Here is a 24,727-nt window from a genome sequence, read left to right on the forward strand (position 1 = left end):
GCAATAATAATAACTCAGCAGGAGAAGCAGATCAATGCGGAGAAAGACTGAAAAATAGAGAGAAACATGATGGGCGCCCCTTTTCCAGCTGCCAAAAAGATTTTACTACAAGGAATTATGGGAAAGAGAGTTTTTTTTTTCAGTCCGTCAGATTTGTCAGGCTGTGCCACATCTGACCCTGTTCCTTCCATAACAACTGTTAAGACTCGAGCACAGCTGTACACAACTTGGACATGGTAGAAACTCTTTACAGGTGGTGTAGAATAAAAAACATCAGCGAGATAATAACAAGAGGGAGGAATCAGGATGAGAACGGAAAGCAAAGCACAGTAAGCTCCACAGGATACGGAGACATGACAGAACAGAAGAGGCGTTTCTATTCAACCATTACATGTTCTACAGTAATACAAAAACCTTACATTAGAACCTCAACATGCTGGCACCCGCGCTGGGCAAGTGGCAGCTCATAATGGCCTCAAAACTGTGGGACGAGTTCAGGGACAGGAATCCCCCAAGACTGCCCACTTCTTTAAAGGAACAGGTCAACATTTTGTTAAACATTCTTACTCGTTTACGTGTGAGGTGAAGACTGATTAGCTTAGCTTAGCATGAAGACTGGAAACAGGAGGAAATAGCCAGCCTGGCTTTGTCCAAAAAAAATTACCTATTAGCACCTCTAAAGCAAAAAACAAAAACAAACGAAAACCCCGCAAAGAGTAAAGCGACACATTGAGGGTTTTGGGTGTTAACGCGCTGGACTGTCCCTTGGCTGCACCCAGTGACTTTCTGCGATCTTGTCATCACTGTGAAGTTGCCAGGCAACCAGCAGAGGCTTTTTCCACTTTGTTTTTTCTTCAACAAATGTGATATAACATGGACAGAGTCAGGCTAGCTGTTTCCCCAGTTTCCAATCTTTATGCTAAGCTAAGCTAAGCAAACGCTGACTGTAGCTTCAGGGTATATGGACTGACATGACACTGACATCAGCCTTCTCTTTCTACTCTCATCCGAAAACCTATTTTCCAAAATGTCAAATGTCTCCTTTAAAACGTTCAGACAAAACATTCAAGACAAAACAAAAGTACAGTGAAGCCACACTGAATTATCACTTTGCTGATGTGTGGGACCAACAACTTTATTTAAACATGATAATGGCCAGTCAGCGTGGTCCACCTCTGATATGATTATCTGGCAGGATTAGAACAACAAGAACTATTAGCATTAGTTGATATGAGAACGCTCAAACTTAAATGATCACATGTAGGGGCAGCTTCAGTCCAAAAATACAAGTCATGGTCTTGGCTTTTTTGAAACTCAATATCAAACCCTGCCTTGACCAATAGGATCTGTCAGGGCTCATGGGTACATCCTGGCAACAACCAATCAGAAAACAGTTCAATGGGATCTCTCCATTTCAGTCCTTGACCTCAGTGAGATAGTGATCAGACCCTTTATCATGTTTCAAACCTTTTATAAAACAAAATTACAAAATAAAAATACCAGGTGACGTAGCAACATGTACATGCAAAAAACCCCCAAAAAAACTAAACAACAAGAACACAGGAAACAAATGTTTGATTAAAGTGATCAAATCAAAGACACTGGAAAGATATTATGAAAACATAACTTGTCAGACTACAGTGCACTTTGTGTGAAAAAAAACAAAACAACCACACACGTAGATGAAGGCAACACCAGCCTGCCGATGAAGGGAGGCCAAGAGAGACAGAGAAAAGAATGAAGAAGAAAAAAAGATTTCAAAATGGTTCCAAGAGAGGAAGAGGGGAGACGACTATATACACGCGTATATACATCATACAGGATATGAAAGAGAGCACAAGGTCCTAAAGGCAGACCCAAAGATGGCCGTACACAAACCGAATCTACAGGGCAAAGAGAAAACTGTCATGGCACCCAATAAATAGGAAACAAAATATCTAATAGTGGACGGCATCCTGTCCTCTGCTGCGGCTTCTGCCTTGATTCAACAAACACCCGGCGCATTCTGGAGGTCGACACGAATAAATAAAATGGATGGATGCAGTCAGGGCGAGGCTGACTGGAAAAAAGGCTGGAAATCTGACTTGCGTTGTCTACGGCCGCCGACACGAGCCAAATCAAGCCAAACCACATGTAGGCAGAGAGGAAAAAGAGATTCTGACAGACTTGCAGTATGTCAGGGCAGTTACCACATCATATGAAATGCTGCCACAATAAAAAGGCAACATTTTGAGGGAATGTAGTTGGGCAAATATGGCTGAAAGGTGCCTTTTTCCAATGTTTTGTCCCTTTATAGCCCGTTGTGATAGAATATGTACAATTACTTTGTCCCATCCCTTGATGAAAATTATTCATCCATAAAGCCTAAAAATATCACCCATGTATTATGGCGTAATATAAATACAGCAGAACAATTCAAAACAGGTGGCGTGACAGATAAAAAGATAACCGCTCATCCACAGCTCCACCAGAGGCACTGCGACTCTTCGCTCTGACCCCAGCAAGTCGAGGGTGGGGGGGGGGCCCAAGCAGTGTCACTGTCTCTCCAGTGTCGTGACAGGTTCCACTCGAAACGGCGCTCATGTTGGCCCGATGAAACAAGTGCACGAAGCAAAAACAAGATCTGACGAGGATGTTTGGCAAGTGTCCGCTCTTCTTCTCAAAACCGTCTCAAGCAGAGCCCAGAAATAGCAGAGGATATGAAAATATACAACTCTCAGCTGGTGATGAGTCTCGTTTACAGGTCCACTTTAGAATTATTGCAGTCCACTTTACAGGTCTATGTTACCACCACGGCATGGTGCAGAGGGATGCATGTGTGGGCGCCCTCTCGGTTGGCTTCTTGTGTTATACGTTGCAAAAACAAGACAACAGGCCTGTGTACTTCATTTGTCGGGACAAATTTCCAGGAGAGGCAGAGTAAAGGAGGCTTGAAAGACACAGCTTATAAATATCAGGCAGTCCCAGACCACCCAGCTACTGCTACACAACTGCCCTATTAAATAGTAATGGGGGATCATCAGTATGTACACTGAAAACAAATGATAGAAGAACAAATGTTGCCATCGCCACTTAACTTTCCTGCAGAGCTGACAAAATGGTTCTGAAATGTCATCCCTGGGGGGTTATCTTCATATATATGTTTTATATAGAAACACACAATATATGAAAGCACAGATGTCTGGAAAAATATGTTCATTCAAGTTGATAAAAACCTCTTTTTTTCTTTTTGTGTGTGTGTGTGAACGTGTCGAGAATGAGGAATAGGCACACTCTTGCAACTCTTCTTTGCTCTGAGGTAGCACCTCATTTTCCCAATGAAATACTTGAAAAGACCCAGATTGGAGCTTGAAAACTGAAGCCAAAGGTGGCGAGAGCGAGGACCTAAGTGACGAACAGTTCAACGCATCCGTCCGGAGAGCTACATTGTGTATCGGATCGGAGACGGACCGGAATGTGAGCTGCTGTGTCCAGCCTTCATCGCACGAGGGCGGGAGAGAAAAAGCGAGAGGAGGGCTCTGATTGGAGGGCCGATTTGGGTTTTCTCCATGCCACGGACACACAGAGGTGGGAGGGCTACGGCTGGAGAGCTGGATTCAGACTGAATATGAAAACTGAGAGACCGTATATGAAAGACAGGGCAAAGGGTGAAGACAGAGAGAGAAAAGGATCCCTTATGTCACAATATAGCAGGTCCTTGCATGTCCTCTGATCATGTCGGTAAAAACAAGGTCCTTGAAACGTCGGTGACAGAAGAAAGGGGAGCGGCGAGGTCCATGAAGATTGCTCATTTAGAAAAAGAGTGATGCTGACACTGACTAGACAGTTCCTTCCTGGTGGTGGCGTCACTACAGGGGTTGGTGAAGATGTCTGAAGCTGTGGAAGGCTGCTCCTCTGACGTAAATGCGTCATCAGGTGATCCTCACGCTGGGACGATGTCAGAGTTCCTGGTCTAATGATGGCGGCGGAGGCGGGGACGACATCCCCGCACAATTTTCATGTCGTGGATCTGAGCTTGTGTGCAGTGTGTGCATGTGTTTATGAGTGTGTCCGGTATGTATGAGGGGCGTGTGAGCGTGGCTGATCACCAGGCCTCTGTGTACCGAACATCAACGTCTTTCAGGTTGGGCAGTTTGGCCTGCAGAGAAAGACACAGACACATAGAAACTGTATCAACACCTTGAAACACACACTTACTGCCAAGAATATGGCGTTAATATGAAAGTATTGCTTGGGGCAGTTATGGGACCTGCTGTGTATTTAAGCTTTCCAACAAACTCAAGATGTCGGTGTTGATATTGAGCCCCTGTTCTCTTCAGTTGATGCACGTAAATTAACCATACAGTAGACATACGGTATTTCTTTATTTTTTTGTTATGGAAAACGAACCATTTGCATTTGATTGGAGTTGTATGACTTGATTACCTTGAGGTCCTCGTATGTGTCAGCTGTGAGCTTGGTGCTGTTCATATTCAGACTGCACAGACTTTTCATGGCTAGAAAAGGCAAACAGTCATAATTAGCCGCAATTACTTTATCCACTTACAAATAAACCAACTTTTACACCCTCAGCACAGTTAACATGCTTAACTCTGAGCTTGTTCTTGTGCTCTGGCTTTTTTATTCTACTAAAACGCTTGTAGCCATTCTTCAGATGGCTCATTCTCACTTAGCTCTGTGTAATAAAACATTTTTTTTTTATAGAATACAGTCACATGATCCCTTCATGTGTGTTTTCTTACAGCTGAGAGCCAGCAGACCAGCGTCAGTGACGGGAGTCTCACACAGGTTCAAAACTTGAAGACAGGCCAGATGCTCAGATAACAACCTCAACCCTGCATCCCCAAACTAAAGGAGGAAAGAAGGGAGAAAGACAAGACACACATCAGATATTGAATCTTGACTGATTACTCGATTGCGTGTGTGTGTGTGTGTGTGTGTTTGTCGTTGTGTTAGTGTTCTGTGTGTTTACCTGTGTGGACCAGAGGTTGAGCTGTTTGAGTGAAGGCAGCTTGATGAGCTGCTCGGCACAGGCACTGGTGACGTTGGTGAAGGCCAGGCTCAGGTTCTCTAAGTTCCCAAAAGAACCTGAACTCAACAGGCGGGCCAGGTCCGCATCCTGAGCAATGTTGAGGAAAAAAAATTGTATAATTCAACAGTAAAAAGAAGCAATTTAATTATCTATCTTATAGTTCATGCTTCGTTGACAGAAAAGGTGAAAACTCGTATGTGTGCAGCGGCGAACGCATCAGTGTAATCTCACCGTGGACTTTGAGGGCAGAGTCAGCCGGGTGGGGCCTCCTTTCCTTTGCTGGAAAGACAGACAGAAAAAAAAAAGATGGCGTCTGAGCTCAATGCCTTGCAGGAACCTTGTCAGACAGTAGATGGTGTGTGTGAGCAGGTCTGCCTGCACGCTGCATTCATGTCATATTGAGGAAATGGGACTCAATAGTTTTCACCCGGTTGTTTCAATACAATGGCACCATATTTTAAACGTGACGTTAGACGTACGATCTCTCTGTGTCTTTAAAGAGAAAAAACAATTCAGGGACAAGAATAACGAAAGACTTCCAAATGGGTCTGTCAAGTTGTTCCCTTGTTTTCTTACATACATGTTGCATTTTTTGGGCAGAGATTGTTGCCAGAGGATATAATAAACAGAGGATATAATAAACAGAGAACATAAATACTGTACTGGACATACTGGTAGGATAAAAACAATGCATCCCATGCATAGCTATGTCCACAGCTGTGTAACATTTACATTTCTTCACCGTACGTGCCACAGCACCCGTGTATGAGTTGTCTTTGTTTATGCTGAAGTGTGTACAGAGTGGCGGTTCAGTGGCTTCTGCCCTGGAGTACCTCCACATATAAATGAACAGCTCAGTTCTGCAGACAGAGTCAAGGGGCTGTGACTCAGTGCGTGAAGCATACAGACTGACCCGAGAGGCCCAGTTACTGTTACTGGTCTGATGTTCACTGTTCCAGCATTTCAGGCCCAGACAAGCTCCGGCAATTTGCACTCTCCAGCGCTGATGTTTGCTGAGAGGTGTGTGACAAAGAAACTGAAAGATTGAGCAAACCTAAGATTAACCCGGCTTGTGTACTGAGCCAAAAAAAACCCGTAGTTCAACACTTTTAAGTCATAAACTGCCTTATCGAGAACTTTACAGCATGTAATGGATTCCCAAAAAAGACTGTAGGTGAGATGAGAGCAAATCTCACCTACAATGATCTCTGTCAAAAATGAGGAACAATCTAGCAAAGGAGGTCATAACAAAATGGGACTGCAAAAGGACTTCATGCTTCATATCTAGCAAAGATCTTACACCAAAAGTTTCGTAAGCAAGTTCTGTAGCATGTAATTTCAAATGTCCTGGCCGTCATACAAAGTTGGACAACATACAAAAACAGAGAAATAATTGATCACAATAAATTGCTCCCCAGTCACTTCCTGACTGCATGTCCCTCATAATTTAGGGAGGGTTGTGTCATTACGGGCAGGCGGCATAAAAAGCCTACGCTAAATCAAATATGTGGATCATGAAATCAGATTTTCACGCTGGGTCGGGCGGGGCCCGTTTTGCCAGCGAGAATGACACAGATGAAGAAGAAGAACTGATCACAGTAAATACTGTAAATACTTTAAGAAGCATTTGCCATTAGCAGATTTAAAAAACCCTGGACAGACCCAGCACAAAAATCAGAGCTAATTTGGTGGAAAAGGGGCTTTAGAAAACATTACATCACGTTCATTTAGCAGACGCTTTTTCCACAGAGACTTACATATTGAATGGGAGCGAGTCGGGGTTCAGAGCCTTTCTCAAGGAGGCTACAACATGTGGACAACCCGATCTACCAAAAGACCTGTGGCCGTCTGAACAAACTCTACCCTGTACAATGAAAACAGGCTTTTCTGTTCACGCACACAAGGAACGATGGAGCTGCTCATATATGTCTTCCCTTTGTTCTCGTCTTAGCCAGTGATGAGAACAACTTCTGGGCCGTGTAAACTGCTCGCTGGCTGTCAGCTGAGCGTCAGAACTGTGAATTGACAAGTAGGCCACATGTGTCAGGAATTCGTATGTAATGAGAAACTGGTGACTTGATTTTCCCGCAGATGTCTTCATTCCAGCAAGCTGAAGCCAACAGAAATGTGGGACAAGTTGGACAAGATGTTCCTAGTTCAGATCTACAAGAACTGCAAGGCACCAAAGAGAACGGCACCATGTTTACTTCAGGCCTCAGTGTACCTAATAAAGTACTGAGTGTGTGTGTGTGTGTGTGTGTTGGAGCAGTAACTCACCAGTTCTTTGAGCTCTCTCTGTCGGTCGCAGAGCTGCTCGTACATACGGAGGCCCACCTGGGTGCTCTCCAGGGTGGAGATGATCTGCAGCTGGGTGTCTTTGTTCTCAATGATGTTGTACTCCAGCATCAGACACAGGATCTGGACACACACGTAAACACAAGTACACTGTAGAGGGCCACTCCACTGATTTTATGTATACAGTACCAGTCTGTCTTTGTCAGACGTTTTTCTTTATTTTTTATTATTTTCTACACTGTAGAAAATATATACGGCACGTTGGGAGTTATGTAGTGAGCCACTGTTTGCTCTGATGACAGCTTTGCACACTGTCTCAACCAGCTTCATGGGGTCAAGGTCATGTAAAAGACAGAAAACGATAAAAATAAATAAAAAACCATCCAAACTTTTGAGCGGTCCTGTATGTGACAGTCACAGGAGACCTGCTCAGCATGGGGAAAAGGTTTGCAGAATATCTTTTGTGCAGTTGGAGGGGTCTTGTCAACAGATAACCCTGATGATGTCAAAGTGATGTCATCAGGGTTGTCTTGGTTTGAGCTTGAAGACTACAAATTCATAAGATAAGGCTTGTCTTACAAACTAGGGATCTAACGAATAATGTCATTTGTTGTATTATTGGAAATGTAGGTTCTAGAGTTTATGGAGCTTGACCCATACTAGGCACAAGATTTTGGCTATTGCTGCTCTGAATTGGACATTTAAAAAAAAGAAAAACTCCCCTTACAAAACAAAATTGCTGAAATGCCCCTTTCATTCAGTCAATTTAACCCCTTTAATCAGCTGTGTTACTGGAACTAATACTTCCAAACTGCTGTCCAATAACTTGAATGCAATTATTTGTTGGTTTTCTAAGCCTCCTTTGATTGTAAAGCGTAGTAAGTGGATTTTGGAGGGAATTTTAGCAAGCTGTTAAAAGACATTAAATGAAGCTAGGGTCTATAAAATGTCTGAAAATAGCAAGCAATGTCAGTACAATTTGCTAAACAAGTAATTCATTCATTCAGAAAATAGGCGGCAGACAAAGCAATAATGAAACAAAATGTTACGCCTCCAGCTGTAACTACTACTACTGCTGATAATAACAAACTTCTTCACGCAGTGGGGAAATGTGATTCCAATGGATTTACATAAAACAAGAAGAAATGGCAGAATGGTAAATAAACTAAACTACAACATGTTAATGCACCAAGAACCCATGTGAATTTATTACAAATGAATACAATTATTCATTGATAGAAGAGTGAATAGAAACACAAAGATGAACATACCTCCACCATGGTCTGGTTTCCACGTAGGGCCAGCAGCATGCAGGGACCCAGCTTGTTTTCAGCCAGAGAGAGCAGGAACTTCTTGGTCTTATAGCAGGAGCCCATCAAGATATGAACCTGGAGGAGAGGAAGAGGAGGGGAGGGCCCGTCGTTAGCAACCACAACCGGCGTTGATAGTTCAGGCTGTCTGTGTCCCCATACACTCACCATACTAGCAAAGAGCTCTCCATCGTCGTCACAGGCCACACCTCCTGGACTGTAGAGCTGAAACCAGCCATCTTTACCTGAACGCACACTGAGTAGGCATGAATGGACCTGGATGACACACACACAAACACACACATTATTTTTCTGCTAGTCGATCTCAAATAATCTCTTTACTGTTTTTTAAGATCTAGAGCTTCTACAAAGTTGAAACAGTGGCAAACATGCAGAAACACACACTGACCTCCTGCCTCGGGTCCTCCGCAAACCTCTGAATGACATACTTCAGTTCCCTGTTTAGACAGAGAATGATTGAGACACAAACGTAAGATTGTTTTCAAACTGGAATCTAATTCAGTGGAGAACAGTTCACGATGCCTGAGTTACTTACTTTGTGAATTTGGCATGTGCGAGGGCCCTGGAGAGAGGGAAGACAAAGAGAGGCGTGAGATGCAGCCCAAAATACTTAGAGCTAGGAAATGTGACAAAACAAACATGTTTCTGTTGGGAAATGTTACATTTAATGCATGCTCTTCTGGCAGTATGTAGGTCAGATATGAAGTTTAAAGTGCCTACAAGCGTTTTTGGAGGTCAGTTTGACATGTTTTGGTTGGAGTTCCCCTTTGTGCTACCTCTTACAGAGACTTTAAGGTGATGACACAGTGGCACAATGTTGCTTTATATTGGTGGAAAACAAGCTCAGATCAGTTTCAGAGGGAGTGCGGAGCTCATTTTCAGCACGTGTGCACATGATGTGAGCATGTGAACTTCTAGGGATTGTTTGTTACTTTAGATCACATTTTAATGATCCCTGTGGGGAATCATTACAGTTATGTTTCAGTAGCAGTTCAGCTGTGGTGATGCTGGATATAAATCAGGCCAAAGAAATGGATAGTTACATTCTAAACTGATCCCAAATCACAAAATGATCTGTTAAATTCAGTTTTATTCAGGTTTATGAAGCTTAGACAGTGTTAATTGCATATGGCATGACGCTTTTTAAGGTTGTACTGATACATCAAAGGTGAAATCTGCAGTTCATCATCATGTTATCATGTGGCTCAACCTGCCATTTTCTGTGTCTCTGGAGGCAGTTGGTTGGAACTCATCTGAGCACGTCACTGTCAGAGTGTGCGTGCGCGTCTCTCTGAATGTATGTGTGCACTGATGTGACTCATTGTATCCTCAGCTACAGGGTGCTGGGGAGTATTGTTGCCTTTCCAAATGACGCCTGAAGCCATCAGCCAGGCAACAGTGGCGCAGGTGAGAAACAGGTGCGTCCCAGCGTCTGAGAAACAAGTCATCGGCCAGTCAACGCTAATGAAGCTCTGGATCAGCCAGCCAACCACAAATGAGGCTCCGGGCTGGTTATGGCCAATTAAAGCGTGCTCTCTGGAGAGAGAAGAGCCGCCCCTCCAGTTTACGACCCCCAGGAGGCGTGGTGAGGTACCTCATCCACGTCAACAGCCAGGCCCCAACAGGACCCTCCTAGAAACATGTACTGTACACATCCCCAGAGACAGTGATGTCAGAAACTGGAAGAAGGAGAGAGGCAGGGGGGAAGGCGAGGCAAGGGGTGGCGTGTAGCGCTGGTCCGAAGCTGATGGTGTCAGTATATGAGCATGGTTATGGCTGCCCAAAAAACATTTACTGTCATGAGACATCATCGCCCTCCACTGAAACACAGTATACCACTACAACTACTGCTAGTACAGCGTCAACGACAGCAGTTAGCAGTGACTTTAGCAACAAGTGACGCTATCTGTCCATCATGAAACTCTGCAAATCAGAGAGATTTGAGGCAGAGCAGCTGGAGGACATCAGAGAGAAAACCGGAAAACCTTTTCTGCGTAAAATATGATCCAGTTTCACTCATATATTTGGTGGTGTGTGACGTTGTGCATACTACATACTTCTTGCAGTATACTCTCTATATATATAGTATATATATAAATGCTACCAGCAATACAATGCTGCAATTATTATACAATAAGGAGTCATTCATCTTTGACTGACGCTCACTTTTAAGTCTTTAGGAAAACACTAATTTTATTTAATTTCGGTCAGCTAGTTGCTTGTACGATGGATTAACAGATAAATGAATAAAATGCAACCCCCAGCAACAATATAAGTGTGAGCTGAGGATGTGTGTGTGAATACTCACTCTTTCGGGAAAGGGATGGGCTGCAGCAGGCTGGCCAGAGCAGGTCTCCAGTCATCATAGTCCGACCTGACGGAGACAGCGGCAGAAAGAAAAGTAAAAAAGACGAGCGGAGGGTTAGTCTCACAATGTAAAGAGGAGGGTGTAGCCTGGATAAGTGCGGCTGAAGAACAAAAAGACAAAGGAGTAGTTGAAACATGAGCGGCGATGAGATGACGCAGAGCCACGGCGTTGACTTCACAGAAACTAGAGCAGCATCGCATTACTGTGAGTTAAGTAACACTGGCTTTGTTACAAACACACAGATACTATCACTTTTTAGGCCATCCTGTTCAGTTACTACACCTGCAGTCGGACTGAGGGACACACACACATACAAGCACACGTAACTGCTGCTCCACTTTCACACTGTGTAATCAGCACTGAAGTTCATACATTCATTCATTCTGAGCTTTTTAACCCATTTACGCTGTTCACTTCTTTAGGCACACACACTCACATAATGTCACCTTTACAAACTAGGCCGCTTCCTGGGCTGTTGACATGCAGTGTCTACAATGTGAAATTGGCTCCGAGTTTATGTAAGACTAAAACAGCTTCATCAAGACAAAGGCTTCTTTTTGTTGCAAGCTGCAGTAGATTGTGTGTGTGTGCCTTACACATTTTTGTTAATTTGTCCCAACATTAATCTCAAAACTGAGGACTGGCTCAGTTGACTAAGGTTTGGTCTGTTTTCTGCATCATTTGATGTGCGCCTTCAAATGCTGCCACTGGCCATGTGGAGGGTTGAAACCACGAGACGGAAGAAGTTTTGACAAAACTGAACTCAATATTAATGTTATGTTTGAGGGTCCAGTAAAGGGGTAGGTCCAGGACACAGTTAGCCTAGCTTAGCACAAAGACTGGATGCAGAGGGAAACTGCTAGCCTCCTGTTTCATGTCTATATAAAGACAGGGTTAAAACTAATACTAATCTTTCAGTTTGACTCAGGGGCAACAAGTATATCCAAATGTTGGACTGTTGCATTAATACTCAGTGGCAGTGACAGATTTCTGTGTAAACTCACAGCATCTTGAGGATGAGGGCGAAGCAGCCCAGCACTCGGTCGGCCTGCGCTGGCAGCTGGATGGACAGGGTGTTGACGGCCGGGCTGACCAGCAGACAGTCGATGAGGTTTGGTTCGCTGTCGCCTCCCGACGGCCCGCCCTTCCGCCTGGCGTTGGCCGAGTTGTTGTTTCGCTCCAGCTCCACAAGAATCTCGCTGGAGTTGACGACAGAGGGAGGAGGGGAGAGGGGGAGGGAGGGGGTTGGGGAGGAGATGGGAATGGACGGGTTGGAGTTTGAGGGGGCCGGGGGAGGTGGCTGAGGAGGGCTGGGGTTGGCGGAGAGGGGGAGGAGAGTGGCAGGAGGTGGCGTAGGAGGCTCGGGGCGCAGTAGGCGGAGGGGCATCGGGGGCTTGCGGTCGTTCTGCTGCTGGCAGCCGTTCCTGATCTCCTTCAGGCTGGGGGAGTTGTCCCGACTGTGAGGGGAGCAAACAGGGGGAAAAGTAATTGAACCTATCCTGTGCAGTTCAAATAAGTGATGGCCGTGATGTCAATGAAAGCAAAAACGAGAAGCCTAAAAAAAACAGTGTATTAACAGAAGGCACAAGGGAAAGAAAAGAAGTGCGATATAGTGGGAGGCAGGAGAGATGGGTACCATAGCGATGGTCCCTATGTGTGCTTGAGTTTTGGAAAAATTAGCTAAGAATGTTCCTCTCTGGGGCAAAAGAAGCTAAGGAGATGATACTAATTAGTTAAGATAGCCTATGCCATGCATCTTTAGTGGACAAAAAGCCCCTGTGGAACACACATGAAAGAAACAAGATCATTCAAATGTAAATCACTGGAATGAGGCCGGTTAAACATGCTGTGATTTCCTCTCAGCAATGATAAAAACTGCTTTATTTTTCTGAACTCTAATGTATCATGACATATGGAAATCTAATCACAAAAATATAATCCAAGATGTTGTGCAAGGAGTTAATAACGGTGGCTTGCAGCTGCTTTTCATGCCCATGAATTTCTATATTTGAGGGTATGATTGATGGAGCCCATTTACCCCATAAGCAACAAAGTACATTTAATAACTAAGTATGAAGATCCCTAAAAACACATAAGAGCTCTACTTTGAAAAGGAAAAACTCCAAAGAATGACGAGGTAAGACTAACACAGAGCCTCATATGCCACTTCAAAATGACACATTCATGTAATGTATTCAATGAATTTTTATTTATCGCCTGTATTTTAAATATCTGCTGATATATCTTTATCTTTTGCATTGCAGAGGTGTTGTTTCTTTAAGAAAAACATTGCAAATTAGTTTAGGCTATAAATGAGATAATGTGGTTGGACAACAGCACGGTATCTGATCTGCTTTCCTGGCAACATGTGCAGATTACTGTTGTACTGTTTCCTTCATAATAGCCGTGCAAGATGTGGGAAATTACCAATCACGTGTTTGTCTAATCAATGACAAAATGGACAGAGGTAAACAAAAGAATGAGCCTTCTACCACAGCAGCTGAATAAACAGGTACTGTGTGGAATAGTCGAGCATGAAAAACCGTGGCAAAGCCTCTTTCTCACACCAGGAAATAACAGGAAATGACACGACATGTTTTCTAAGACCACATTAGAAACGCACACCGGCAGACATTCAATGTCTTTGAGGCATTCATACAGCTTGAAAAATTTTAAATGTTTTTCTGGGGCAAACTTTTTAACCGAGGACTTGATTAATTCTGCACTTGCAGCTCTTAATAATTAGGAAGTAAGTAAATTACAAAACACTTGTAGCACCTACACCTCATGTTAAAGTGAGGTGTTAGACGAGCATTCAGCACTGTCAGTGAATAAACTGCAGTGGGGTGAGCGATCTCTGGTGTAAAGACGACATAAAAACAGCTTTTAGCCATGTTTCACTTTTGTCAGGAGCGTGCATAGATCGTCATGACGTGATGGAGAGTGTACAAGCAGTATGGCAGTACGGAGCCTGGGGGTGGCTGTAGCTTGTCTGGCCTTCCATGCTGCTGACCCTCAGGCCCGACAGTTCTGAGCAGCGGTCACATAAACAAGATGTCCGGACACCAGTGGAAAGGTAATTGGATAAGATTAGGGAGAGGCGAAAAACCGATGCTACACAGTGTGTGTGTGTGTGTGTGGATGACTGACCTGTTGATGAACTCCTCATAACAGGAATAAATGGCGGCGAGACACACTGCCACCAGGTTTGGCAGGACCCGTGGGTGAGGGCACTGCCCTGTTGGCCCGTGCATGCTGCAACACACAGAGGTGCAGGTTAGATACCACAGTCCCACCTGTCTGCTGAAGGTTCAGCATCTGTCACAGTGCACAGCCAGCTCTGCACACCACATGCTGCACAGTTTAACGGGAGGTCTACATGTTGTTTAGAGGCTTTTCAGACATGAGAACAATACAGATTGGATGTGAAATTGATCAAATGTATATAAATATATACAGCAAAATACCAGCAGCCATTCACATGAATCCAAACCTTCCACCACCGGCCCTCTAATCAGACAGCAGCTGTTCTCACATGCTCTTGCGCATGACGGTTTCTCACCTGTGGACAAACTTCTTGACGACCTCCATCCCAGCGTTCAGCTCGTTGAGAGCCAGGATGTACTCCTGAGTGAAGAGACGCAGTCGAGGGCACTTTCCGAAATCCTGCCAAGGGGACACACCAAAGGAAGTTCTAAGTATATCAGTCAAACCAAAGCGTAAAAGAGGAAAGACAGAACCAGAGGATTACATCCTGAAACATGAAGGTTTTCCAGACGCTGCTCGGTTTAGTCAGTGGATGGAGGCTCTGTGTGTGTAATTACCACGACTTTCTGTGGAAAAAAGCTTTCCAAGACAGACTGTGGGAACACTCCATCATAAATCATGCCTTCATCCGACTTTTACCTCCACCAGGGCACTCCTGCAAATAATTTATAGCTTCTGATTTCATTATTGATTCAGCTTATTGATCCGTTCTTTCGTTCATTTCCCTTATCAATCACTTTATGATGAATTGCTGGGTAGAGCAGAGCACGTTAATGTTTTATTTGTTAGTTTAGTTTTACTGTTTAAACTCAATTGAGCAAAAACTGACTGTCTGATGGAAAAAAAACATTACATCTTACACAGTTAAACATAAATCTTACCACTCACTTCTGTTAATCTGGCCCCATGTGATGAACATCACAACAGAGATCGAGATCAGTCTATCAGAGCCATTGTATACACTTCTCCTACTACTCGACGGAAGAACTGTGGCATTTTTTTATAAATGACCAAAACCATGAAATTGCATGCAATGACCAGACACCAAAAGAGGAATGGGGCAGTGTGGAAGCAGCACGAAACAGGAACTGACACCTAATCCTCATCCCTACTACTGAACGCTCCGGGCAGCTCCTGAACAGAGCAGCTCTCACCATGTTATGTTTGAGGATTCTCTGGACCACAGGAGTGAACACTTCAATCACGACCATCGACCGCGGCCGCTCCCGACAGTGCTGCAACACACAGGAATAACCGTCAACAGAAAGCACCATTACGTCCTTAAAACGATGTGTCTTCGCTGCAGCAACCATGTATGTATATGTTCAGTGTAGCAGGTGACCTCACCTTACAGAAGAACTCACACAGGTCAGGTGGTGGGTGGTTGTTTTCCAGAAGAGGAGCAATGGCCTGGACACACACACACACACACACAGAAAGATGAATATTTCCACATCCTATCTCTTATTTACCCTGGCTGGGGGCCAGCAGCATAGATCAGGACTGTCAGGTGCAGGAGCCTTTTAACAACAGCCCACAGGTGAGCTACGCAAACAGCGCAACCTCTCCCAGCATCGAGCTCTCTGCTCTGCCCAGACGCTGCCAAACGGGCATTGACGGCAACAATCGAAAACTCACAAATACACAAGTGTAACATGAACAAATACATGAGGAGAATCAATCACTTTCCTCAGTTCAAAGACCAAAACAACAACAGGCCAGACTCAGGGGTGTTAATTATTAACTTCGGCCTGACATCAATATCAACTTACACTACGGTGATTTTCATACTCACCACAATGATGTTTTCGTGATCCTGAGTGCTGAGATTAGAGTTCTGTGGGCAAGAAGAAGAGAAAATAAAAACAGAAGGGTTTACGGAAGAAATAAATAAATAAATTGTGTGTGTGTGTGTGTGTGTGTGCATTGGTGTTTCATACTATAATCAAATGTCCTCAAAATAAATACAAAAAAGGGAATTCTACAAGGGACTATCTTTAAATGAAGATGTGGGTTTAGGTCAGGATTAGGATTGGTGTCACCTTCAGGTAAGAGTTGGGATTATAATAAGGTGTGGCTGAGAGGAGGCTCCTGCTCTATACTACGTGGTGCTGTGTCACTGCAGAGTCAGACACCGGCACCAGAGCAAGCGTAAGGACAAATCCCAACATGACAGTGAGTGAAGGGATGAAGCGTTAACTCTTTTTTTCAGAACTAGTACAAGTACAAGTACTCACACTTGAGTAATCGCTGATACTACTACTGACACGAGTACTTAATAATGCTATTAGAGCTCTAACATGCTGAGGCCGCGCACACACACACAATGTGGAGTGCAGTTGCAATGTCTCAGCAGACACACTGTGACGGCTGGAAATCTTATAACTCAGCTCCAGGACACCAAGAAGACGACAGAATCCAGAATTATCGACAAATGACAACAGTTGGTCATCAAGAGCAATGTGTTGGGTAAGAGCTTCTGTTATTTTCTCCACCCGTGGGTTGTCTCTTGACATTTTCTCTCGCTTCTCTTGCGTTTGCGTTTTGCAAAGTTGGTTGTTGCTATTTCCTGCAGCTAGCATTAGCAAACTCTTTGAACTCTGCATTGCGTTGGTTCTTAAAATGTTTTATCAAATCACTTGTTTAAGGCTCGACCTTTGGCAGAGGATAGTCTGCAGTCTGCTCCACTTCATCATTTCTTATCCCCAAATATCGCCAAACTGCTGATCAATAGCTGAATTGGAGTTCATTTATCACATTTATCTTTCTTTAAAAGTCAGTTTTATTCTTCCCAATGATTTTTATTTTGTGTCACATTTTTATTCTATGCCACTTTTCCTGACAGTGGTGTTACCACTAGTGAGAAAATTTCTCATTTAGAATTTTAAATTCTAAATGAGAAATTCTCTAATAAAATCTTTTTTTTCTATCGTGAAATAGAACTGAAACAAAGCTCTGTTGATAAGAAATTAGCATAATATTTTGTACTAAAAATTATTTCTTACATTATTATACAATGTATTGCTTTGTTTATACTGTATATTTCACACCATTTATTCATATGATTATATATTTCTTAATGGGGCTCCATACTTCACTAAAGTAGAACTGCAAGGCAAGGCCAGGTGGTCCACACAGGTAATTGTGTGTGTGTGTGTGTGTGTGTGTGTGTGTGTGTGTGTGTGTGTGTGTGTGTGTGTGTGTGTGGTGTTGCTACCTCGGCCAGCAGGGTGGAGATGATGTGCAGTGGAGCCTGGTGGATGGACTCGTCCTGCAGCGGCGAGGTCAGAGCCATGTCCACCAGCGCTCTGATCTCCTTCAGCACCACATCCCAGCGGCTCGGGTTGTTCAGGACTTTGCGGTACTTGTAGATCTTTTTCTGTGGGAAAGCAACACCCCACGTGACCACGCAGCAAGCATTTGGAATATTAGTTTATTTTGTGTAGCTGCTGCCTGCATTGTTCTGTGACACCAGCACTTCAACACTTGATATCATATCAAGAAACAATCGTTTTTGTCCTGGTGTCGGGTCAGTTTCGTGGCATCGTCTCTCAAATGCTTGTTGGGTTGGTGTGGAAAATTTTAATTCAAAATGGTGCAGTGAAAACACACACAGGAAATGTTTGTGAAGAGTCAGAGCTGCGTAAACTCCACCTATCATGGTATGTTTGTCTATATGGGCAGTGCTTCTCAGTGTGACAGCTTTTGATTATTGCCTGAGAATCAATGTTGAGAGTGGATGGAAATCAAACAGAGAAAAAAATGAAACCATAGGAAGTGACTGTGGGCTCGACCACTCTGAGCGACCTCAGGCAAACTTCCTTGTATAACTTTATTTAGCTCAGTGAGCACAGCATGGCTCTAGCACTGACAGGTTTAGAGGCCTGATCCTCGTAAAGGCCTGTAAAGTGCCATAAAACGGTGTGTCAGACCGAGAGAAGAGACAAAAATCTATTCCGGTGTTTCAGCATGATCAATAAACTTCAACGTGTGTGGTAACCTTAAAGTCTGAAAAAGGAAACAGCACAACATGATGCTTTAATAGTTAAAGACAGTAATATTACCTTCCACTGCAGGGAGTGAAACCACTGGTCCCTCAAGTAACTGTTTGCAGCCTGTAGCAAAGCACACACACACACACACACACACACACACACACACACACACACACACACACACACACACACACACACACACACACAGAGAGAGAGAGACACAAACAATTTGTTAAATGTGATCTCAGATAACAGAGGGCGAACCCACAGACAATGCTTTCATGACATTTGCTCTTAGTCAATTAAATCCTTTAAAGTTTTTTGCATCTGTGTAAAAGGTGCACAAAAGGCAACAATGTCAATCAACATTTAACAGCTTCCTGTACAGTCATTTTCTACAGTCTTGGGCCTAAATACAGCACATTTATCAAGAGCTAATCCATTCTGAAGATAGATCGTGCCTCTTGAAGCATTGACATTTACAGTCGCAGACAACATCACTGAGGTTTTGACTCACAAACGCAGCCCCATCCCTCTAACGATGCTCAGTTACTCACACAGAGCTGTTACTGCGCTTTCAGACAGGCCTGTAAGTATCTAATGTGAAAGCTTATCATTAGTCATCATGAAAACCAGAAAATGTGCAGTTACTGGATGCAAAGCACAAAATGAGTCTTTGCACTGTTTGCCATAGGAAAAACAACTGCAGCAGGCATGGCTGGACTTTCACAGGAGAAATGCTATTTTATATTAACAGTGGGTCAACTGACTATGTGTAATGTGACACTGGCTGCTTACAGAGATGAATAAATAGAGGATGACTGCCCAACTCTTCAGCTGTCCTGAGCTCGATGGAGCATTTCATTGTCTTTTAGCTCATTGTGTCGTTTTTGCTGTTTGGTTCTTTCAGCGCTATCAAACTCATTTCCAGCAGCAGCAGGCTGCTCTTGTCAGTGTAAAAGCCAATGACAAACTCACCGGCACATGGCCAGAAACAACCAGCAGGTGGAACTAGTGGAGCATTTAGCCCGGAAAGAACTGGGTTAGGGTTAGTTGGTGGAGACTAAAACAGAACTAAAAGGAGAGTGAACTGGACAGGTTGACAGAACAGCTCCAGATGAACACCACTGTCACTGTCTAATGGATGTGTCAACAAGCATTTCTCTTCCTAATCCTCATGGTAGTGACTATGTAAGATGATAATATGATAATATTCCAAAGCTACCAAAAACTTAGCTTCAATTCTTTAATTTCCATAGTGACGGATTTAGTGGCATCTAGTGGTGAGGTTGCAGATTGTAACCAAATGAATGCCCCTCCCCCCAACCTCCCCTTACAAGTGTGCAGGAGAACCTATGGTAGCCACGAAGCATGAAAAACCATGTTTGGTTTGTCTGTTCTGGACTACTTTACAAACATTCTAAGGTAACGGAAACACAACTATTCAAATGAAAACATACTCATTTCTGCCATTTTCTGCCCATGACTCCCCCTAAATCCTACACACTGGACATTTAAAGTATTCCTCTATAATATTTTATAGTCATACCTAAATAAGCAACAAGAAGAGTCAAATTTCAGGCAAAAAAGATCCTTGGTTTGAATTCATTACAGGTTTTACCACTCAAAACCTTATCTGTTTCATCTGGACTGTGTGGGTGTGGTTTGACCTAATGTGATTGACAGTTGCAGGGCAACATAAGCCACAGAACTGCCATCAGACTTTAATTCAAATGTTGCTCAACTGATTGGTGCACAGCAGCATGAGACATAATCTGTATAACGTTTTACAACCGGTTCAAACCAGGGGACAGCCTGGTTAGAAAATAAAAAACAAAATCTCTGCAGTGAAATACCCGCAACCGCCGTCCCTTCTGCAGGAAAGTGTTTTGTTCATGTGTGATCTCATGGCTTATCGTGAGAAGCTGAATGGGAAAACAGGGTTTCAGGGCCTTTAAAGCAACACAGAAATAAGCGTGGCTAAAACACACAAAAAGTCTACTCTGAGCTGTGTCTTGTAGTGACGTATTAATCTCCTTCATTCCATTCATTTCCAGCCAAGCCTGACACATCCATATTAGAGCAGTGCGAGAATGCACAGGTACCTGGAGGCGGTCACAGTTCATTCACTAGCTCCAAAGTATGAAGCCATTAGCTTTACTGTGCATTTTATTGGTGGGTGGCATTTGCTAAACTGATGACTATCACTAGCCTTTAGGTGTTCAATCATTTACATGAATATAATACGTGGACTGAGAGACACATCGACTTAAACAAAATGAGATTTACACAAAGGAGCAGAGGCAAGATGAAAAAAAGGTTAGAATAGTTAACTGATGCCTTTTAAAACTGGACCTCTGACTTCTTCCACACCGCAGACATACTTCATATATTGTAAACCGAAATGGCGACAACTGCAGAGGGATTTAAAAATGAACTTTGGCTTCAAAACAAAGAACCAGGGCCAGCCTTTCTTCTCCATCTGCTTCCTGTGTGTTTGCACTTTTTACTACCTGTCCCACTGTTTGTTAACAGTAAAATAATTGATCGGCAAAAAACCAAAGAGTAATGGCTGCGAGGTCGGAGCAGTCGAGGTGCAGTGTGTATTCAGAGGAAGACACGGTTCACATTATAGATGGGTTAGAAGGAACAGTGTGTGCAGTACTGTATGTATCCTACTGTGTTCAATGAGATAACAGCGAGGAGATTAATTTCTACTAAGAAGGAGTTTTTGGAGAATATTCTTCCAAGAGCTACTCGCCTCTATCCCACCATTTGAGAGAGAAATCTGCACTGATGAGGAAGTGACTGCAGACCTACGGAGTCACTTTTGTCACCAGATAGTAACAAAAATGAACTGACATCAATAACCCACCATTACAGCATCTGTAATAGGGCTGCTGCTGACTCAGGAGCTCATTCGTGAAGCATTCTGCTATGAAAATACACAGCATTCATTATTACTTGCTTAAGTACAAAATCTAAATAATGGGGACTAACTTTTTGAATTATTACAAGTTATGCAGCAATTCAGATGGGAATCTATGATGATGAGCTGGCCTACATTCATCCAATTTACACCCACAGAAAAAATACACAATGAGCCAAGCAGAACACAAATCATATTCCCTCAGTGATCACATTTAGCTGTAGTTTAGCTACTCCCTTGTCATCATGCACTATGCAGCTACACCTTCTGTGCAGCTTAGCAATTGGTTGGAATAGCCCAAACTAGTATGTTGGTAGATAGGGATTTCAGTGAGCGCTCTGTTCAGAGTTTTGAGGGTTGACTTACTATCTTGAACGTTAAACCTTTACCACCCTCACTTCTCAATGACACTGAAATAATTTTCTTATCTTCCATGTTCTGGAAAACTACACCAGGTCCAGTTTTCCACAACTTGTGCAGGATCCCTGACCGATCTTGGCTTGTGGATAGGAACCAGCAGAGCTTTTCCTTGAGAGCACAAACTGAATCGGCCTTGGCAGTGGTCCAAACAGCTGGTAGCAAGCATAAGCAATCACAGCTGAAGACGAGGGTATACAGCGTTGACCCCCAACACCCATAATGGTTTGAATTGTGTATTAGAGGTAATTTGGCTAATAGGCAACAATGTGGTCACTGAATAGCTTTGATTAATTAAAGTGTTCAGCAGGTACATGGTATTAAGTGTCCAGTAAAGGTTCTGGTACTGTACTGAGTCTAAAACATTACAGGCCTTGGCAGCCCAGTCTAACACTTTTTTGATCGTAACAGTATCATGGAAAAATACTATCGACTAAATTAACCAAAAATCTACAACTAAAAATACATTCCCACAGGGAGCACTTAGGACCCAAGTTCCCACTACACTGATAGCTTTAAAATCTCAGTTTTAGCAATTATCACAGGTCACTGAGCAATTGTCAGTTATCAGGCAGTGATCTACTTCGTCCACAAATACTCAATCTGTTTATACAAGAAGGTTTAGAAGTTTTTGTGATACATGGCAGTAGATACAATGACCTTTCCAAAGTTTATAGTTTGATGAACTGGTGACCCTGCATTAATTCCAGAATACACTGGCCGTTTCAGGCAGGGATCATGTGCGCTGCTGCTGCCGTCACAGTATGACGAGAAACATTCCATTAATTAATAACCGTAAAAGTGCACGACGGGCGGCTGTGGCCGAGGAGGTCGAGCGGGCATCCGCTCATCAGAAGGTCAGTGGTTCGGGTCAACACATGCCCAAGTGTCCTTGGGCAGGATACTGCATCTGTAGCTGCTCCTGAGAGCTGTGACATCGGTGTGTGAACAAGCAGCAGCCTCTGGGGCTGAAAAATGAAGCCAGTGTGGAATTGCCAAAAACTGCAGTTGTCACTCAAAGTGGCCATGCCGAGAATTATGCATAACTTTAAGCCATAACATAATTTAAATGAGCGAGTTCTATAACAATCCACCACCCGTACAGTTGTCATGAACAGGAAATTAGCTATAGAGACAAAGGCTGTAAACATGTTTAGTTCTGCTGTAAAGGTGGATGGGGATTGATCTTTGAAGCCAGCCTCAAGTGGCCATTCAAGGAACTGCAGGTGTGGCACTTGGCGTTGGCTTCATTTTTCAGCCCCAGAGGCTGCCGCTTGTCTCGTTGTCACTTGCGCTCCCTTCTGCGCAGTGATAAAATTGGTGGGTGTAGTTCGTTAGAAAGAAAATAGTTCCTACTTGAAACTGTTCACAACATGGTCTGTGGATTATCTTGAGGAACTGGCTCATGATTTTCGGAAGAGACATTGCTGATGCTGAGTTTTTTTGGGGTTTTTTGCAGCAAAAGAAGCCGAGAGCCATCTAGTTCCATAGAAGGCGGACATGTCTAGAAGCAATATCTCCAGACCTCAGCAACTCACACCAAAGCAATCCAAATGGATAAACAGCATTACAGTTATAAGAGGAAAAAATGTATAATTGATTTTAGAGTGAGCTGTCCCTTTAAGTACATAAAGGCTTGCTTATTTTCTACAATATGTCTTTTTATTTTTGTGCAGTCTTGGACTGTTATTTTTCTATGCCTAAATTGTAAATAGTAAATAACTAACCAACAGGGATGGATGTCACTGTCATTATTTGTCACTTTTTTGACCTTTTGGTACCTGAAAAAACTCATTTTAGTTAGATACCAAAATTCATTCCTTTTCTGGTTATATGGTAAAATCCCTTTTTCTATAAAACCTTTGATTTAAGCATTTAAAGTACAGCAGTTGGACAGAAATGACCATGCAGGAACTATACATAAGCGACACTAACTAAATTTGGTTGGTTTGCTTCACAGTTTTGTTTTATTGTCATTAATTTAGCCAGCCTTATCCCAACCTGTACAGCTGACTGGAGCTTATTTTTAAGACGGCCGCGTTACCTGCAGCAGGACAGTGCCACCAGGGAAGCTGAGCTGGACACAGTACTTCGGAGCATTGTCCCATGAGAGGAGCTGCAGGTCCTCTATGGAGCTGTAGGACAATGACGTCTCCATGTAACCGGTGGGCTGGAGAGGAGAGAGAAAGCAAGAGGATATTAGCCTGCTGCTGTCTAACATTTACAGTACATGCTGTATATTTAAACAGAGCCGGAGGAGTGAAAGGCATTTATTTTTACTGACAGTCAGCTGGAAAGACAAAAAGAAACATATCCTGAGCTAACCTGCCCTCGGTAAACACAAGGCCAAACAAAACCTCCAAATACAGCAGAATGGCAAAGGCTGTCATACAGCACACAGAGTAGTCTTTATCGAGTGTGGTGACATCTGATGTAGTTCCAAGTGAACAGCCATTCAATGCTGAAACAAAGTGGAAAATCAATTTGACAAAAGCCATTAATCACACAAATAAACAAACATCACCTAGAAATACATTGTTCATGTAGCTTTGAGTCAACACACACACACACACACACACACACACACACACACACACACACACACACACACACACACAGGAAACCTCATATGGTGCGATGCAGAGCTCTCATCCCAGTCTCACCATTGTGAGAGCTGGAAGCAGATGCAACTGAGTAACAGGCCACAACCTGTTTGCTAGTCTCAAAATGATTACAGAAATGCTGACAAATTACCACAAGTTTCCGGACTCAGGAACAGAGGAGTCTTTAGAGAGAGAGAGAGCGGGGGGAGAAAAAAGAATCTAAACAGATAAAAATAACGAGGCCGAGTGAAAGCCACAAGGAAAAAACGAGCTTGTATATCTTCTAACCCCCAGGAGAAGTTTGAAGAGAAATGTTTAATGCCACAGTGTGTCTATAATAAGACATGTGTCTGTCAGTAATGCAGAAATGGCAGTAAATGAATCACCAGTAGATTTCCCAGACATTAGCGTCACTGCGTGACTTACTAGCAATTATTGTCGATGGGAGACTCACTGTATATCCACACAAACGGGCCCTGCAGACGTCATC

General features: G+C 43.3%; 1 protein-coding gene across 1 annotated transcript in view; it reads right to left on the bottom strand.

Moving 5' to 3' along the window:
* Nucleotides 1-741: 741 nt before the first annotated feature.
* LOC121607953 (c-Maf inducing protein) overlaps nucleotides 742-24,727 on the bottom strand; it is a 43,326-nt gene continuing 19,340 nt past the window's right edge. The window contains exons 2-21 of the mRNA XM_041939025.1: nucleotides 23,679-23,804; nucleotides 18,358-18,408; nucleotides 17,511-17,672; nucleotides 16,089-16,130; nucleotides 15,641-15,703; nucleotides 15,448-15,528; nucleotides 14,589-14,692; nucleotides 14,177-14,281; nucleotides 12,031-12,483; nucleotides 10,967-11,032; nucleotides 9,194-9,220; nucleotides 9,047-9,095; nucleotides 8,806-8,913; nucleotides 8,599-8,715; nucleotides 7,310-7,450; nucleotides 5,264-5,311; nucleotides 4,973-5,119; nucleotides 4,743-4,848; nucleotides 4,426-4,496; nucleotides 742-4,138 (exon numbers count right to left, since the gene is read on the bottom strand). Of these exons, the coding sequence (XP_041794959.1) occupies nucleotides 4,085-4,138; nucleotides 4,426-4,496; nucleotides 4,743-4,848; nucleotides 4,973-5,119; nucleotides 5,264-5,311; nucleotides 7,310-7,450; nucleotides 8,599-8,715; nucleotides 8,806-8,913; nucleotides 9,047-9,095; nucleotides 9,194-9,220; nucleotides 10,967-11,032; nucleotides 12,031-12,483; nucleotides 14,177-14,281; nucleotides 14,589-14,692; nucleotides 15,448-15,528; nucleotides 15,641-15,703; nucleotides 16,089-16,130; nucleotides 17,511-17,672; nucleotides 18,358-18,408; nucleotides 23,679-23,804 (2,121 nt within the window). The 3' untranslated portion in view covers nucleotides 742-4,084. The remainder of the gene's footprint in view (nucleotides 4,139-4,425; nucleotides 4,497-4,742; nucleotides 4,849-4,972; nucleotides 5,120-5,263; nucleotides 5,312-7,309; nucleotides 7,451-8,598; nucleotides 8,716-8,805; nucleotides 8,914-9,046; nucleotides 9,096-9,193; nucleotides 9,221-10,966; nucleotides 11,033-12,030; nucleotides 12,484-14,176; nucleotides 14,282-14,588; nucleotides 14,693-15,447; nucleotides 15,529-15,640; nucleotides 15,704-16,088; nucleotides 16,131-17,510; nucleotides 17,673-18,357; nucleotides 18,409-23,678; nucleotides 23,805-24,727) is intronic.

The sequence above is a fragment of the Chelmon rostratus genome, chromosome 6 (assembly GCF_017976325.1).
Source record: "Chelmon rostratus isolate fCheRos1 chromosome 6, fCheRos1.pri, whole genome shotgun sequence".
Classification (NCBI taxonomy): Eukaryota; Metazoa; Chordata; class Actinopteri; order Chaetodontiformes; family Chaetodontidae; genus Chelmon; species Chelmon rostratus.